Source organism: Sorghum bicolor, chromosome 3 (assembly GCF_000003195.3).
Source record: "Sorghum bicolor cultivar BTx623 chromosome 3, Sorghum_bicolor_NCBIv3, whole genome shotgun sequence".
In the NCBI taxonomy this organism is placed as follows: Eukaryota; Viridiplantae; Streptophyta; class Magnoliopsida; order Poales; family Poaceae; genus Sorghum; species Sorghum bicolor.
In genome coordinates, this window is record NC_012872.2 from 58,630,411 (window position 1) to 58,649,268 (window position 18,858).

Genomic DNA, 18,858 nt, shown 5'->3' on the forward strand with positions numbered 1-18,858 from the left:
TTCCGAATCGGTGTATGATGTCGGTGAAGAAAAGGACGGCTTGCTCGGAGCGGATGTTGGTGATGGGTCGAGCCTCGATCCATTTGGAGAATTTGTCGATGGCCACCAGCAAGTGGGTGTACCCTCCTTTCGCTTTTTGCAGGGGCCCCACTAAGTCGAGTCCCCACACCGCAAACGGCCACGTGATGGGGATCATGTGAAGAGCGTGGGCGGGAAGATGCGTCTGTTTGGCGTAAAACTGGTATCCATGACATGAGCGTACGAGCTCGATGGCATCTGCTACGGCCGTCGGCCAGTAGAAACCTTGTCGGAAAGCGTTCTCTACGAGGGTCCGTGGAGCAGCATGGTGGCCACAAGCCCCCGAGTGTAGGTCCTTGAGTAGTTTCCGGCCTTCTTCCACAGTGATGCAACGCTGCAAGACCCCCGTCGGGCTTCGTCGGTATAGCTCATTGCCTTCGTCGTAAATCACGTATGACTTGGCTCGTCGAGCGATACGGTGGGCCTCAGATCGATCTTCTGGCAGCTCGCAGCGGATTAGGCAGTCGAGGAACGGTGTGCGCCAGTCGAACGGTCGACCGGGTCGCTGTTCCGCCTCCATCACCTCTGCTGCCATCAGCAGCGTGTCGACGGTGTCGGTTGGCTGGGCGGGAGCGGCATCGACGCCAGCCCCCGAGCCCAAGTCGACGGATGGCTCGTGGAGATCTCTCGAGAGCGCGTCAGGCGGTACCGTGCCTCGGGTCGACGCGATTTTGGCGAGTTCGTCAGCTGCTTCGTTGTAGCGTCGGGCGATGTGGACGAGCTCGAGGCCATGGAACTTGTCCTCGAGTCGACGGACTTCTTTGCAGTACGCCTCCATTTTCGGGTCGTGGCAGCTCGAAGTCTTCATCACCTGGTCGATGACGAGTTGGGAGTCACCTCGGACGTCGAGGCGTCGGACTCCTAGCTCGATGGCGATTTTGAGACCGTTGACGAGGGCCTCGTATTCCGCGACGTTGTTGGATGCGGCAAAATGAATCCTGATGATGTACCTCATATGGACGCCCAAGGGTGAGATGAACAACAGGCCAGCCCCGGCCCCCGTTTTCATGAGTGACCCGTCGAAATACATCGTCCACAGTTCCGCCTGGACCTGGGTCGGGGGGAGCTGGGAGTCTGTCCATTCCGCGATAAAGTCCACCAGGGCTTGCGATTTGATGGCCTTGTGAGGCGCGTAAGTGAGAGTCTCACTCATGAGTTCGACCGACCATTTAGCTATTCTTCCCGTGGCCTCCTTGCTCTGGATTATCTCGCCCAAAGGGAAAGATGAGACCACCGTGATGGGGTGGCCGAGAAAGTAGTGCTGCAGCTTGCGGCGGGCGAGGATTACGGCATAGATCATCTTCTGGATTTGGGGGTAACGTACCTTGGTCTCCGAAAGCACTTCGCTGACGAAATAGACTGGCCTCTGAACTGGCAGCGCATGCCCCTCCTCCGGCCTCTCGACCACCACCGCTGCACTGACGACCTGGGCCGTCGACGCAACGTAAAGGAGCAGTGGTTCTGCAGGTTGAGGCGGGACCAAGACTGGTGCTGAGGTCAGTGTTTTCCTCAGTTTTTCTAGAGCTTCCTTGGCCTCAGGGGTCCAAGAAAAGCGCTCGACCTTCTTCAGAAGTCGGTAGAGCGGTAACGCCTTTTCCCCTAGTCTCGAAATGAAACGGCTCAGGGCCGCCAGGCATCCCGTGACTCTTTGTACACCCTTAATGTCCCGGATCGGCCCCATTCTCGTGATGGCCGAGACTTTCTCGGGGTTGGCCTCGATACCGCGCTGGGATACAATGTACCCCAAGAGCATGCCTCGAGGCATGCCGAAGACGCATTTCTCGGGATTGAGCTTGATCTGGTTGGTGCGTAAGCAGCTAAAAGCGATCTCGAGGTCCTGGATCAGGTCCCCTCGCTGCTTTGATTTGACGACAATGTCATCGACGTAGGCCTCGACCGTCGGCCCTATGTGTTCGCCAAATACGTGGAGCATGCAACGTTGGTACGTGGCTCCCGCGTTTCGAAGCCCAAACGGCATGGTTACATAGCAATACATCCCAAAAGGCGTGATGAAAGAGGTCGCGAGCTGGTCGGACTCTTTCATTTTTATTTGATGGTAACCAGAATATGCATCGAGGAAAGAAAGGGTTTCACATCCCGCAGTAGAATCGACAATCTGGTCAATACGTGGTAATGGAAAAGGAACTTTCGGACATGCTTTATTTAGACTTGTATAATCGACGCACATCCTCATTTTCCTATTCTTTTTCTTAACTAATACAGGGTTTGCTAACCAGTCGGGATGATGAACCTCCTTGATGAATCCGGCCATCAAAAGCTTGTGGACCTCCTCGCCAATGATCTTGCGCTTCTCCTCGTCGAATCGGCGCAACCGTTGCTTCACTGGCTTGGAACCGGCTCGAATCTCCAAGGAGTGCTCGGCGACTTCCCTCGGTATGCCTGGCATGTCCGAGGGACTCCATGCAAACATGTCGGCGTTCGCACGAAGAAAGTCGACGAGCACAGCTTCCTATTTGGGGTCGAGGTCGGTGCTGATCGTCAGCACCTTGCCATCGGAGTCGTTGGGGTCGAGCGGGATCTTCTTGGTTCCTTTCGCTGGCTCGAAGTTGCCCGCGTGGCGCTTGGGCTCTGGAGCCTCAGCGGCCAGGGCCTCGAGCTTTGCGACGAGCTCGGTGGAGTTCTCGACCGCCTCCCCGTACTCGACGCACTCGACGTCACACTCGTAAGCGTGCTCGAAGGAGGAGCTGACGGTGATGACGCCTTTGGGTCCAGGCATCTTCAGCTTCAAGTAGGTGTAGTTGGGAATGGCCATGAACTTGGCGTAGCCCGGGCGCCCGATGATGGCGTGGTACGTGCCCCGGAACCCGACCACCTCAAAGGTGAGGGTCTCCTTCCTGAAGTTGGCCGCCGAGCCAAAGCAGACCGGTAGGTCGATTCGACCTACTGGCAGCGCCTTTTTCCCTGGCACGACGCCATGGAACCCACCGGCGCTTGGCTGGAGCCGTCCCCTATCGATGCCGAGGAGGTCAAGGGTCTCGAGATAGATGATGTTGAGGCTGCTGCCTCCGTCCATTAGCACCTTGGAGAGCTGAGTGTTGACGATTATAGGGTCGACGACGAGCGGGTAGACGCCTGGAGCGACTACCTTGTCGGGGTGGTCCTCTCGGTCGAAGGTGATGGGGTGCTTGACCAGCTGAGGTACTGGGGTACCGCCATTCTTGCCGTGAAGACCTCACGGCGTTCCCTTTTGCGCTGCCTCGTGGTCAACTATGTCGAAGGCCCTCCATAGATCATGTAGCAGTCGTGGACGGCGGGGAAGCCGTCGTCGTCTTTGTTGCCCTCTTTGTCGCCGCCCTTCTCCTTCTTCGAGTTGCCACGCTCATCCCTTTTGAACCCTAGACCGTCGAAATGCCTTTTCAGCATACGACAATCCTTGAGCTTGTGGTTGGCGCCTCCCTTATGGTAAGGGCATGGCTCTTCGAGCATCTTATCGAAAATACCCCCATCTGGGGGGCCTCGAGGCTTCTTCCGCTCCATGGCAGCGACGAGATCGTCGTCGAAGTTCTCCTGCTTGTACTGCCGCACTTTCTGCTTTTTCTTGTTCTTCTTGAGCCCTCGACTGGGGGTTCCATCTTCATTGACAGGCCGCTTGCCTTTCCCTCCTTCACAGCTAAAGAAGGCGCCGACTGCCTCCTCTCCTGCTGCGTAGTTTGCCACTACGTCCATCAGCTCATCGACGGTCTGAGGGCGATTTCGGCCCAGTTCCCGCACTAAGTCTCGATTGGTGGTACCAGAGACAAAAGCCAAGATAACGTCATGGTCAGGGATGTGTGGCAGCTCAGTGCGCTGCTTCGAGAAGCGTCGAGCATACTCTCGAAGAGTTTCTCCTGATTTCTGCTTGCATTTGCTGAGGTCCCACGAATTTCCGGGCCGTATGTAGGTCCCTTTGAAATTTCCCTCGAAGACATTAACCAAATCGACCCAGTCGTGGATTTGATTTGCTGGAAGTTCCTCGAGCCATCGACGGGCGGTGTCGGAGAGGAAGAGTGGTAGCTATGTGATGATGGCTCGATCATCCCCTCGAGCGCCACCTAGCTGGCAGGCCAGCCTAAAATCAGCCAGCCATAACTCTGGTTTGGTCTCTCCATTGTATTTCGCGATGCTGGTCGGGGGTCTGAAAGGTCCTTGTTTGGTTTTGGTAATTGAGTGACAACTTAGGTGGACTAATAGTGTTTATGTGAGATACACAGGAGATTAGTCCACAGGTGATGATATGATGATGAAGGAGCTCATTGCATATGAGACATGACATGGAGTCATGTGACCAAGGTGGAGAAGATCAAGATGAGGCTTGGTTTGATGGACCGGTTGCAAGAGTGAAGGGCAAGTCGGAGGCTTTAAAGCGAGGGACCGCGTGTGACGGTGAAGCTTGAGCAAGACTTGGCGCCGATGGACCGAGGCAACGGTGAAGAGCAAGTGAGGTCAAGATCGATGAACCAATACGGTCACGTGATGATATGAAGTGGATCATATCATTTGGTGATTGGTTGGTGCATGTGTTGCATCAACATTGGAGGAGATGGAATGGAATGCGCAAGGCAAAGGTATAACCTAGGGCATTTCCATTTCACCGGTCATAGGTGTGTAGAGAAGTTTATGACCGGATTTAGGATAGATGGCCGTACTATCAAGAGGGGCAAACTTGTTTGCATATCGGTCATCTAGTGCCACTTGAGCGATCTAACTTTGCATACGTGTTAGGATCGAGTGGCGTGGCAAGTTGAGAGGCTAACTCCTTTGGTAAAATGTTTGTGAAAAGCTAACACACATGCACATGGTGGCGTACACTTGTTGGTGTTAGCACTTTTGCAAAGGAGGTGGAGTTCCTAGGGTTGAGAGGGGTGTGGGTTCCTCTCTCCCTCCCGCCGAGCTTGCGAGGCGGGATTCGGCGCTTTTGAGAAAAATAACTGCATATTTTCTATTGCGCCGGTGGGAAATTTGGAGAAGTCACGGGAGTGTTTCTCACTGAGAAACACTCACCGGACGCTCTGCGCGGAGGCACCGGACGCTGGCCTTTAGCGTCCGGTGTGCTGTCGGGTGCAGCAGAGTGCACCGGACGCACCGGAGAGAGTCCGGTGCTCAGCGTCCGGTGTGCGGGCGGTTTGGCGACCCTCACTGCGCATGAGTCCGGTGAGCACCGGACGCTCAGGGTGCGTCCGGTGGCTTGCGTCCGGTGACCGTGCGAGTTTGCGGAGCTCTCTGCGCACGATCTGGTGTGGACTTGTTGAGCGTCCGGTGGTGCTGTGTCAGGCGCGAGCGTGAGGTAGCCGTTGGCGGCAACGGTCGTTTTCAAACGGCTAGTGACACGTGGCCGACACCTGAGCACCGGACGCTGGGCGCTGAGCGTCCGGTGGCTCCCTGTGAGCGTCCGGTGCCCACGTGTTTTGCCCAGTGAAGGGGCAACGGCTAGTTTAGCCCTTGGGGCTATAAATAGAAGTGGTGGCCGGCCTTGGCCGGTGCTGAGCACCCTTGGGACTTAGTGTCCATGCTTGGGGTGTGCTAGTGAAGCCTCTAACTCACATATGCTTGATAGTGTTCATCCGATTGTGTGAGTGAGCGATTCTAGTGCGTTGCATTGAGAGATTGCATCGAGTGGCACTAGGTGTTCGTGTTGCAAGCCGGTGGTGCTTGTTACTCTTGGAGGTTGCCACCTCCTAGACGGCTTGGTGGCTTGTGACTCCGTCGAAGCACGCAAGGAGATTGTGCGGTGCTCCGGAGAAGAGATTGTGAGGGGTACGGTGCTCACCCCGCGGGGATCGCGAAGAGCAACTCTAGTTGAGCGAGACGTGAAGAGTGACAAGTGGTCCAGCCGGGTCAAGTGCTAGAGCTTGTGGTAAGCACTCCACGTGGGAGAGCGTGACTTGCGGGTCACCACTAGCAAGAGGACCGGCGGCAACCTTGGAGCTTGTCTCAATGGGGACGTAGCTTGGTGGCAACCAAGTGAACCTCGGGAGAAAATCATCGTGTCAACTTTGTTCTTCCCGTTGGTTTGCAAGTCCCTAACACAAGCTTGTTCTTACATTCATATACTTGTGCTTGTGTAGTTGCTCTTGTAATTAGTTAGCTTGTGTAGCTTGCTAGTTACCTTCTTGCTTGTGTAGCTAGAAGTAGTTCCCTTGCGTGACTAATTTGGTTTGTGTAACCTTGTTAGTCACATTGCTTAGTTTGTGTAGCTAAGTAATTTGCGCTCTCTAATTTGACATTGGTTGCCTTGTTTTTGAGCTTGCTAGTGAGCTTAGGCTTGGTGCGCTTTGCCTCACTAGTTTGTGTAGGAGCTCCCCCGGTTTGCAAAGTACTAGTTGCATAGGTTTGTGTGACCTTGCTCCTAGAATTGTTTAAGTGAGCTCTTGCTAAGGTAGCACCTTGCTTGCTTGTTTAGGATCTTTTCAAGGTGCTAGAGAACTTAGATAGAGGGGTGTAGTCTTGGCTAGACCGATAGTTTTAATTCCGCATTTATTTCGGTTAGCCGGTGTGTTAAGTTTTAGAAAGGACTATTCACCCCCCCTCTAGTCCGCCATCTCGACCCTTCAGGGTCGGAATGGACTGGGCAGGGGCGTGCTGCGGATCGCTCTGCTGAACACCCGTGGGCCCGGTGGCTCGGGGGCCACCCGGTCCTCGTCGCTGTCGTACCTTCCACCATGATGTGCGCTGTAACCTCGCTCTTCCGCGTCTTCGTGGCGGCGGCGTCGATTTTCTTCGATGTCATGCCGCGCATCGTGTCGACGCTGATTGTCGACAGGGAGAACGAGAGCGGTCTTTCTACCTCGAGGTGGAGGCTGTTGATGGACTGACACCTCCTTTTTGTTTTGAAGCGGCTCGTCGTGCTTTTCAGTGGCGACTCCTCGTCGTCGAGAAGCTGAGCTTTCGGCTTGTTGAACTGTCGCCACCTGGAGCAGGGTCTGTACCTCGTCTCGAATGCGTCGAGCCTGGGAGTTCGATGGCTCTGGCATGTTGCGCAGCAGCATCGTCGCTGCCACTACGTTTTGGCCTGCTCGAGAGAAGCGGCTGACGGGCTGCTCTGGCTCTGCGTCTCCGACGATTTGTCGATGTACCTCTCGAGCACGTCTGCGAACACTTCCACCTGGCGGGTATGGCAAGTCTTACTCAAGGATTGCTCAAGCAGGACGAGGCGCTCTCGGTCTTCGTCGAGCTTCATCTTGAGCTCTCGCAGCTGCGCTAGCTGTGCAGCCCTGTCTTCTTGTGGAGAGGGGTCGACCTGTCCGTCGTTCCCAGGCGTCCTGGGGTCTTCCCGTGCTGCAGGGGCTCGACCGCCTGCAGCAGCGTCCTGCGTCTCGTCGGTAGTTTCTACTGCCCCGTCGACGTGATAGCATTCCCTCGTAGGGTCGTAGCTATCAGCCTCGGAGTCGGAGTCCGGCTCGGTGGCGTAGATGCATCCACATCCCTCCTCCAGCAGCCGTTGCCTAAGTGAGGTGATTGTGTATCGCCTAGGGCCTAGGCGGCGGAGGCCTCGCACCTAGGAGAAATCCGGCAGTTCGGACGTCGGTCGTAATGTCTCGGAGTCACGTGGGAGGACCATTGGTCTCTCCACGTTCGTCTGAGCATTTGGGCATATTGCTCTGGCGAGCGACACCGCAGCGTTGTCCAATCCGAATGGGAGTGCCCTTCTTGGAGTGAACAACCCGTGTGGAAGTAGCTTAGTAGCGGTGGGGGAGGGCGCGCGAGACGCGTCCCCTCCCGTCGTCGTGCGATGTTGAGCTGTCGTGCCTGCGGTTCCGGCGCATGGTGTTGCCGGCTCGCGGCCCACCTCCTGCCTCGCACGAGTTGCCGGTCGTGATGAGGCAGAGGGGCGGCGGTGGTGCTGTCCGCGCCTCTTCTTGGGCGGGGAGGCGTGGTGGCGAGGGCGTCTTGGGGCCCTCGACCGAGCTGGTGCAACGCGGGCTCCTCCCGGTCCTTTGACTGAGAGCAAGATCATGTCGTAGCCGGAGCCCGTAGACATGAACTCGAGACTCCCAAACCAAATCACCGTGGAGCGCGGAATCGGCGAGGCAAGAGCTGCCATCTGGAAAGGAGTGGGAAACCGATGAAAAACACGCAGGACCCCTACCTGGCGCGCCAACTGTCGGTGTTTTCCCCACGGGGGGTCACACCAACGAGTAAATTTGTATGCGTGCTCCCTTTTCCAGATGGTGATGCAAGAAGACACAGAGATTTATCCTGGTTCGGGCAAGAGAAGGCCCTACGTCCAGCGGGGGAGGGAGATTTGTATTATCTTGCACCTAAGTACTTGTACAGGGGTCAATACAGGCGTGGTATGGTGTGTGTGTTCTACTGCGTATGGGCGTAGTGTCCTTGTCGTTCTATTTCTGAGTCTCTCCTTTTATAGTTCCAAGAAGTGACTAAGGGTACATGCGTAGATGTCAGAGTAGGGGTCGATAGCAGCATGGAGCGCTGACCTACTCGAGGCTTCCGTACCGGCGTGACTCCGAGCCGTCCCGTCTTAATAGCCTGGTGATGATTACGCGTGCCCCTGCATTCTGCTCTGTGCGCCGTCTTGTGCTGGTTCAACGGTCGCATGCTCGTACGGCAGAGCGGCAGATCCGGCGGGGTGGTTATGGTGTTATCAGTCGACGTTCCACACGTCCCTAGGAAGGAACCCTGTTCGGTCGAGGGTCGGACGCCGTGTACCGTGACGATATCCGGAGCGCTGACCTTGAATGTCTCGAGGGGGTCCCGATTAGACGTCCCATCCTTGTTTCCCGCGTCCTGACATGCCCTGGGTCGTTCGGTGGGAAGGCTGCAAAAAGATCGATGGGACGGATGCCTGTTCCCTATCACGCCTCCCGTGACCTGTGTGTTAGGTGGGGAAGCGTCAGGCGCATTTAATGCCCCGGCTCGCGTGCGCGCGTCAGGCGGCGGGCGGCGTCCTTGCGCTCGACGCCTCCCGGTTCGCGTGAGCCTGTTCCGTATTCGACGGTAACTAGCGCTCGACGCCTGATCGATTCGCTCGACGCTATTTCCGTCTTCGAGGTTGCGGCCGTCGATGGCAGCGCACACGTAAGACCAGAGCGTCGAATCGAGGGCCTCGGCCTGCGTACGGGCAATCTCGTAATGCGCATTGGTGAGGGTACCCCTTACTGATACCCTCGACAATAGCATTACTATATGATATTTAATATATTATATATGTATACATATAAATTTGACTTGCATGTATTTTTATTGTATTAGATCTAGTAAAAAATTTCTAAGCATTATAAAAGAATTAATTGGTGATGAAACAAATAGTGTATGTACATGACTTGTATGTTAATAGATTAAAGATTTAAACTATTTCACATGATATAGATGACATGGTCATTTTTTGTAATTAATATGAGATGATATGGACTTAATGGGGAATGATGTGGACACCTTGCATGAAGAGATACAATATTTAGTGGGTCACTTAGTAGAGAATGATGTGGACACTTTGCATGAAGAGAGAATTCATCTAGTGTTTTAACTTTATAAGAGTTATAGATGTGACGCCACTACACATTGCATGGCTCAGTTTGACTAGGAACCAAACACACATATAAACTTTATGTCTTGTCCGTAAATTGGGAGAAATAACTCTTCTATATTTGTAAAATGTTCTTATGTTTCATTATAAAAAAAATCTCAGGTTCTTCCCTTCTTGTGGTCGAGTGGCATCGGCCCGGCGCTTGAAGCCGCCACTGGTGACGGCTCGGAGGATGTTAGCGAGCGTGAGCCGAATGCCTGGAGCCGTTCGTCGCGAAACGAGCTGAAGGCTGAAGTTTTTTTTTCTTTTTTTGACTAGCTGAAGGCTGAAGCTAGTCGCCTCTTTTTTTTTTACAACCACATAACATATATATATATTAAAACAAACGTAATACAAGGAGGTTCCCAAAAGGAAACCTTGATACAACGAGGTCCTGTGACCAGAAAGAAAAACAGCAGCGTCGACTAAGGCGTCGAGGGAAACTAGCATGCCAGCGAGGGGAATACACAGAGGCGTCCAGGACGCTTGCACCCAGATGGAATGACCACGCACAGCGACGGTTGAAGGGGCAATGTTATCCTAAACGCTAAACGGGAAACAGTCGGTCACCCTTCGTTTAGCGTTTAAACTGTTTAGACGGTGTTTAAACGGATTAAAACGGTCTAAACGGTTTTACACAATATTACAAAAATGTTCATATTTTTTAATGTAAAATCAATCATTCTATCATTTATACATATTTATGCAACTAAAATCCATTTATTTTATTATGTATATATGTTTATGCATGTTAGAATAATTAAATATACATATTTATGCATATAACAAATCAATTTTATATATTTATAAATATAATAAATTTAAGTATACAAATTGTTAATATAAAATTCAACTAGATTCACCTGGTGTTTGCCTAAACGGCCGTTTAAACAGCCGTTTAACACCGTTTACAACCGTTCCGTGTAGGCCGTTTAGACCGTTTTCCCCGTTTTTTGACCGTTTAAACGGTCAACCGTTTAATTTCCCGTTTACCCCCTAAACAAAACAGTTTGCCACCGTTTACCGTTTAATGACCGTTTAATCGGCCGTTTAGGCCGTTTAGGCGAACACTGAAGGGGAGTCGAATAAGCCATCGAAGAAGACATATTCCGGCAACCGAAGGATGATGTTGAAGACGTTGCCAGAGATAGAAGAAGCTTGAACCGATATCCCAGATGAAGGCAGCATCGTCGAACGAACGCCGAAGAAGTAGCTGTCTACAAGAAACAAAGGAAACAAGGACCACAGACACTTTGCAGGCACTAAAAGGAAGAGAACAAAAGAGCCGGGCGTCTCACCTGTAGCCATGCAAGAGTGGAACGAAAGTAATAAATAAAGAAAAACAAGAAAATAAACTAGGAAGGATAAAAGATGGAGAAGCACAAATAAGCATGCGGGCGGGGTTCCCTTCTCACAGGTAGAGGGCCCCACTACGACGAACGTGGGCCCTGCAGCAAGCTGAGGACGGCGGACGAGATCTAGATGACGAGAAGGAGACCACCGTCTTGGAATGGAGCTTGCAGGCGTCGATGGTGGAGACAGAGAGACCGATGGCGGCGACGGGGTGGCGGTCGCTGTGGAAGACGTCGGGATTCACTTGGCGCACCGGCGGCATCGGGAGCCGGAGCCAGCTGCCCCCGCTCTGCACAGGTTGAAGAGCAGGCAACGTAGGGAGGCGAGATCTAGGGCCCCGGCCTTGACCCTCCGCGCAAGTTCCCGCAGCGCTCCCAGATCTCGCCCATGGAGGAAGCCCTCCCTCTCGACCATCGAGATGGAGGACGGCACGGGCGGGGACGCGGCGGTGGTTGGCGGCGCTTCCGTCGGAGGCGGCGAAGATAGGGTCGTCCGGCTTCTTCTTCTCTTTCTCCAAAGCTTATACTATATAGAACTTATTTGGCTAAAGGATCTTACAAGGAGAAGAAGAGGGGAAAGGAGATGAAAGGAGAGGCCGGCTCACCTGTCCTGCCGCTGGCGAGGACGCCGAGGAGGACAGGGGCCGGCGGCGGGGGTGGGGGGGGAAGGGGGCTGCTGGGAGGGGAGAGGAGAAACCGCACTTGGCGTCTATCCGCACGCAAAACGCGATTCCTAGTACTCTCTCCGCTAGTCGCCTCGACCTGGGCGTGATAGCAAACGGGCGTCGGATCAAGAATAAGGGTCTGTTTGGTACAGCTCACTTTATGAGCTGTTGTGAGCTGTTTTTTTTTTGCCAAACACTTATTTCTAAAACAGCTTCATGGATGAAGCTGTTTTTCCTCCCCTCTCACAAAGACATAAGTTGTGATGAAGTTGAAAAAAGTAGATGATTGCAGCTTCTCCCTCATTTCTCTCTCAACTATGCATAAAGTAGTTGGTGAAGGTATTTTGCCAAACACTTTCTCCAAAACAGCTCAGCTTCGTCAAGAAAGTCACTCATGAAGCTATTTTCTAAAAAAACAGCTTTACTAGTGAAGTTGAGCTGTGCCAAACAAGCCCTAAGTCCACTCGTCGGGAATCTAAGCCTTTTTTTAGTTACCAAAAGTTTTTGAATTTTAATACTTATTTATTTTTGTTTTTATTTGACAAACATTGTTCAATTATAGAGTAATTAGACTTAAAAAATTCTTCCCGTAATTTACAGACAAACTGTGCAATTAGTTTTTCTTTTCGTCTATATTTAATATTTCATGCATGTTTGGTAAGATTTGATGTAATGAGGAATTTTGAAAAAAAAAATATTTTTGGTTGAACTAAACAAGGCCTCTAGTACGCACGGGAGGGAGTTTTGATACCGGATCCACCAAATTTTAATGAGGCCTTGTTTGGTTTCAAATTTTTTTTTAAATGGATACAGTAGCATTTTCGTTTGTATTTAATAAATATTAGAAAAAGCTAATTATAGACTAACTAGATTTAAAAGATTCGTCTCATAAATTACAGATAAACTATATATTAGTTTTTATTTTTATTTATATTTAGTACTTCTAAACATTCGATTTAATAAAAATCTAAAAAATTTTGCATTTGTTTAAAACTAAACAAGCCTCAATTTTCTTCCGGCGTTGGGAAGACGAAAGAGAGCTGCATCTGATTTCCATTCTGGAAGCGCCCGCTCCACTCCGCGGCGCCACCGCCTCACGTCCCACGGTCCCAGACCCGGTTCCCTCGCCGTCGTCTCTTCCGCTCCGGTAACCACCACCGCCCCCACACCTGACCCCTCCGCCTTCGTCTCCTCGAAAGTTCCTTTTGCTGCTCTCGTCTGCGAAGCTAGTTCGCTGTACTCTTGCGTGCTCAGAAAACGTAGCGTGCGGTGGCTGGGGTCTGCCCCCGGCGCTGTTTTCTGAATTCCGCATGTAGCTGTAGGCTATAGCCTTGATTTGCTTGGATTCTCGTTATTCCTCTTCTAAATTCTAATTCGTATTCAGCTCATCTAGGAAAATACATCCTGCTAGTGCTATGTTTGTCATCATAATGGTCGTTAGGTGATGGTAGAATTGTGGTTTTAATGTTTAGTATACAATAAATAATACGATTATACGACCCTGTTGCTTCCATGTCGTCTTAAATTCCCTGGAACAGTTGTTTGGACCTTTGAATCCAGTTCCTCAATAATTGCCCCATGTTTGAAGAGATGACTGATATTCATTATTCAGTACCCACTAAATTTTGTAACCAGTTTAAAAACATCTTTTATCCATTCACAGGTAGATAGAATCTGATGGGAAGATGAATGGTGTAGAGGAGCAGCAGCCGCCTCAGGTCAGCAGCATGTCCAAGACGTTAGATGGTGTTACCAAGCCTAGTCTGGGGAAAGAGCCTATTCCAGGGAGCGAGCTCTGGACGGATGGGCTCATCTGTGCTTTCGAGCTGGTCAAGAGTCACAGGAAGCCTGTTCAGCACAAATCATGGCCAGCAATGGAGCAGATGCAGGAGAAAGGCCCCACTATGTACACGAGGAAGCACTCAAGAAGGAATGGCCACCAGATCACTGTGCCGAAAGCGGATGAGAGCATTGTGTTAGAAAACCCCCATCAGACTGATTTCAGTAATGATCCTTCAGTGCTCAAAGATAGGCCACTGTATGCTGGGGAGATTTTGGATCATAAATGGGTGCCCATTGGATGGAGTAGGATCGCTGAGTTGGTCCTCAGGGTTCAATCAGACTCCAGCTGGGAGAATGAATTGACAGAGATCAGTGATAGTGAGGATGATTACACCGTGGCTGATCTTGCTGCTCCATACTGGCAGCGTCCGGTGGGGCCTACTTGGTGGTGTCATGTCGCTGCAGGCCATCCTTCAATCGATGCATGGTTGAATAGTGCTCACTGGATGCATCCTGCCATCAGAACTGCACTGAGAGATGAGAGCAAACTGATAAGCGACCGGATGAAGTACCTTCTCTACGAGGTTCTCTCTCTGTTTCTCATCTGTTTAATAATTAAGATACCTATAAAACCATTCATCAGCTCTTTGCTGTTTCGCAATTCGATACCCTGAATCAGTGAATCTAGAGTGCATACAATCATCTCTCCTTGTAATTTCTACTTGATGTAAGTACATGTGCTCTTCAACTTCACATTGCTTTTATGCAAATTAGTCAATGTCCTTCAGTATGATTTTAGCTCTGTGTCTGAAGGTTCCCATAACAGTAGCTACTGAGTTTTTTTTATCATAGTCCCCCTATATGGTTATATATCTGTTGAATGAACAAATAAGGAATAGACTGTGTATTCATATTGTAAACTGCAATAACTACTCTTGATGTACATATCACTAACTGTTCATGTCCTCTGTTAATATTCTGTGTCACCATATTTTTCATATGCTAACTGTGTGATTGACCTTTTCACTGTGGAGTTTGTGGTGACATAAGCATCACATACACCCTAATTGAGTGTTTAAATCAGCTTTGACTTAACAACATAATATACTCTCCAGGTATTGCATCTGCTGTGTAGTATATATTTGTAAAAACATCACTAAGTAGTTTTCTACTTTTTATGTATCTCTACACTTGATACTTAGTGTAGATTAACTGAAAAAGGCAGTTTTAGTCCAATATTCTTATTTCTATATTTTCCCAGATACCCATATTATTAGTTGTTGAACCGTGAATCCACAATGATGCTGACCATTTTGTAGTATATTTATCTCTTGCGTCATATGTCAGTGTTAGAAGAAAATATTCTAACAGCTTAATGTATTAGCTGACTCTATATTAATGTGTTGTCATATCATATTTATTATATAATTTTCTGTTAGCTTTTCAGGTCCCAGTTAGAGTTGCAGGAGGGCTGTTATTTGAGCTTCTTGGTCAGTCAATCGGAGATCCAAATCATGAAGAGGAAGATATACCTATTGTGCTTAGGTCTTGGCAAGCACAAAATTTTCTTGTTACAACACTGCATGTCAAAGGCCCTTCATCCAATTTAAATGTGTTAGGAGTGACTGAAGTGCAGGTACCAAACTTGGATTGTTTAGTTTTTAAGCTTGTTAGTTAATACATGCTTACGAAAATCTGTCCAGGAGTTGCTTCTTGCTGGTGGAAGCCAAACACCTAGATCAGTGCATGAAGTAATTGCACATTTGGTCAGCCGTCTTTCACGTTGGGATGACAGGTGAGAGTTTGAATCTCTGTTTCCCTTTCATCTTTCGCCATTGATTTTTTCATTGGTCTTGTAACAATAGGTAGCAAAACTCTATTCCTATATCTTATTGTAGCTAAATACTTGTGTCTTGCAACAAAATTACTAAAAATTGCTGTTACATTGTTATTCCAGATTATTCCGGAAATATGTATTTGGGGAAGCAGATGAAATTGAATTGAAATTTGTGAATAGGTAAGAGGACTGTGCAATCTCAACTGACGGAACATTTTGTTTTAGGCTTTTAGCTAATGTTCTAAATGAACTGATTTTCATCACATTTTAAGTTAGCAAGCTTCTATTGAATGTGTATTACATGTTTAAAATATCAAATTTACAGGAGAAATCGTGAAGATCTTAATCTTATCAGCATCATACTAAATCAGGAAATCAGAAGGTTAGCAACACAGGTAAGCATGCAATATTGACCCCCTTTTTGTCCAATATTTGTTTCTACCAATAAATCATATTGAAAATTTTCTCATTTCCAAAAGTTTACTAGAGTGGTTGACGTGATGTGACTACTATTTTTAAACAATATTAAAAAAATTGGATTTGATACATTGGGCTGCTCCTATGGAATTGCACATTAACAGTAATTGACTACTTCCTATGATAAAACAATATAAGGCCATCTAGGTCTATCCTAAGTCAAACTTTACTAAATTTGACTAGCAGTATCTATGAAAAATATGCTTTCTTATATTTTCTCGAGAATGCGCTTTGCGTTTATTTCATTAAGAGGTGGGCAGTGACCCAAACATACATATACTTTCTTATTTGAAATGAGTTATATATTATAAATGCCAAGATTTTTCATTAAGAGGTGAGCAGTATCTATGAATCTAGAATGTCGACCTGGTGTTATCAATCTATATAAATGCCAAGATTTTTCAGGGCTGTATCTGGTCTACAGGGCTCTACTGATCATCCAATTTCTAGCACAGCCTGCATCTCTGGAGTGAAGCTAGGATCTGTAACAGCCTAAGATGGATGTAGTTTTCTTTTCTTCTTTTGCTTCACAAAATAATGTATGCTTAAACCTTCTCGATTAATGTTCAGATCAGCGTAAGATTACAGGAGTTCCTCAGTAAAAAATTATATATAAATTTTTAGATATTGATAGTCAAAGTTAAAAATGGCATATTTAGGATTAAAGGAAGTACTAGTCCATTAGTATTATTTTCTTTATTGGCAGCACCAGATGTATTTCATCATTTCATTGACCATAAAAATACTCACTCTATGACAGTTTCGGAGAGTGGCTCAAAGGTTCTGATATCTATCATGGCGTGGCTTAGTTGCATCAGACTGATTGATCCCAGTCATAACATTGGTATCAAATCTGAAAGTGTCCTAATATCGAGTCAATAGCCAAATCCTGGTTGCTCTGTTGAAATTATGCATTTCATTACCTGTTCCTTGTCTCTGCCTGTGTTGTCAGTCCTTTTGTTTTCTTTTGTGGGTGTTTTGTCACTATTAGTGATATGGATTGACTAGGAATGGATGGGATAGCAGAAAGAAATCCACTCGTCGTCATCTGTCTAGAGGCTCCGACTGCTTTTAGGGTATCTTCTGATTCTTGTTTGCCAATTACAGGGTATAGCTCATCCTTCAAGTGTTACCAACTGAACCATTGAACCTAACAAACTAGAAACAGCTACGAGATAAGGTTAACTAATGAATAATTAACTAGCTAGCTAACCAGTGGATGATGCTAACAAGCTAACAAACTAATTGCAACACAAGTAAATTGCTGCCTGTCACTGGATTGCACAAGGCCCAGCCATAACAATCTGAATGTATAATTCACAGATTAAGCATACATATCCTTCTGTAGACCACGATGAAGGTCTAAGGTTTTTGCACACAGCTTATTTGCATGTTATTATATTTGACGAGCTGGAATGTATAAGAACATAGACATCACTGCTGTAGGTAATCAGGGTTAAATGGTCACTTCATGCAAGGGAAGAGATATTACTTGAGCTTCTCAGACATTTGAGGGGTAATGCCACAAGAGCTATTTTAGAGAGTATTAGAAAGTGTACAAGGGACATGTTGGAAGAGCAAGAAGCTGTGCGCGGGCGCTTGTTCACTATTCAGGATGTTATGCAGAGCACTGTTCGTGCGTGGTTACAGGTACGACTCACTTGAACTCAAGTAAGCTTTTTTGCATTTCTTGTGGCAATGTTGATTTGTAAATTGGCTGGATCACCGACATCTGCCTTTTTGCAGGATAGAAGCCTCCGAGTTACACATAATCTGGCAATTTTTGGTGGTTGTGGCATGGTTTTGTCCATAATCACTGGCCTTTTTGGAATCAACGTCGATGGCATACCTGGAGCGCAGAATACTCCCTATGCTTTTGGTTTGTTTGCAGGACTTCTCTTCTTTATTGGGATCGTCCTAATCGGCGTGGGGATGCTGTATCTTGGGTTACAAAATCCAGTTAACAGCGAGAAGATGAAGGTGAGGAAGCTGGAGCTCCAGCAGCTGGTTTCAATGTTCCAGCATGAAGCAGAGCAGCACGGCAAGGTCAGGGAAGGCCTTAGCCGGCATGGCTCCTCACCAAGCTCATCTGCGGCCTCTGATGAAGGGTACATTCTTATCTCCTGAGATGTGAGATGGGACATTTTATATTTGCTAATGTGCAAGGTCTTGTTTCAAAGACCGGAACTGAAGAGAAGTCGGGTACATGGTATACTGACACGGGTCTAAGTAAGAATTGTAATCGAGGAATTTGACATCAAAACGTTGGATATAACTGTAGTACCAGGTCGGTTTTCATGATTTCAAATCTGTTGCTTGAGATCTCGGCTATAGTAGTTATTGAATTTTAAGTAGGAGCAATGGAGTAAGCGGCGTTGCATTTAAGCATCCCCACGGTCTAGAGCATAGCGTTCAGCGCTGTGCCAGTGACCGTCAAACGCCAGTGGTAGATCAGATGTTTCTGAAGATTCTGATGGTAGTTGTCGATTGGGAAAGCCCAAAGCCCTCGCCACTGGGAGCTCCGAGCTCTGTTGGTTTCTGTCTTCGGGCGGTTGTGTTGCCATCGTCCACGTCTTTCAGGTTGCCTGTTCGTCTTGCCGGACTGGAAAACAAGGGGGGATACTTGTTCCAGACAATAGACACGGCATGATTAGTTGGTTAGAGAAAGCTGGTGATCAGGGATCAAAACCCAATAAGAGGTTTGTTTGGATCAATTCACGTGTATTGGTATGAATTGGGATGAAAATTAGTTCATTTTCACTCTAATTTACTTCATTATATATAAAGGTAGATACAAGTGAAAAAAAGCCCTAAGACTGCAAGTCAGTCAGATGCTTTGGTGAAGCACGCTCATGGAAGCAGGGACTCTAAAGCACCATCCATCAAGTGAGCAAATGTTAGTTTTCGTATGCTTATAACACAAGGCTAACCGAATGATGTGCCGAACAAAAAGAAAGTGCAAGGAGTGCGGGTTCAGTAACAGAGCCAGCTGCAAAGGTGCCAATCATTAATAGATTCGAGTCCTTCATAAAGGGCACATCGAAGGTGTCAAAACTTGTAAAACAAGCAGGCACCAATCATTGGGATCCTGTAATCATTCATGTGCAGGAACAAGAAACCAATCGGTTTCCAGGTGTCAGGACC

General features: G+C 48.4%; 1 protein-coding gene across 1 annotated transcript; it reads left to right on the forward strand.

The window, feature by feature from the left end:
• On the forward strand, window positions 12,620–18,036 carry LOC8061820. The gene is made up of 8 exons (XM_002456051.2): window positions 12,620–12,765; window positions 13,282–13,984; window positions 14,848–15,036; window positions 15,104–15,195; window positions 15,358–15,417; window positions 15,563–15,632; window positions 17,161–17,364; window positions 17,461–18,036. Exons 2-8 carry the CDS (start codon window positions 13,304–13,306, stop codon window positions 17,839–17,841), a joined length of 1,677 nt encoding a protein of 558 aa, XP_002456096.1. The 5' UTR covers window positions 12,620–12,765; window positions 13,282–13,303; the 3' UTR covers window positions 17,842–18,036.

Bases quoted from the DNA above. Each gene is read 5' to 3' on its own strand.
- LOC8061820 (XM_002456051.2), top strand. From the start codon at position 13,304: ATGAATGGTGTAGAGGAGCAGCAGCCGCCTCAGGTCAGCAGCATGTCC. The intron at 15,633-17,160 runs GTAAGCATGCAA...TCACTGCTGTAG, and splicing joins TCAGAAGGTTAGCAACACAG to GTAATCAGGGTTAAATGGTC. The intron at 17,365-17,460 runs GTACGACTCACT...GCCTTTTTGCAG, and splicing joins CTGTTCGTGCGTGGTTACAG to GATAGAAGCCTCCGAGTTAC.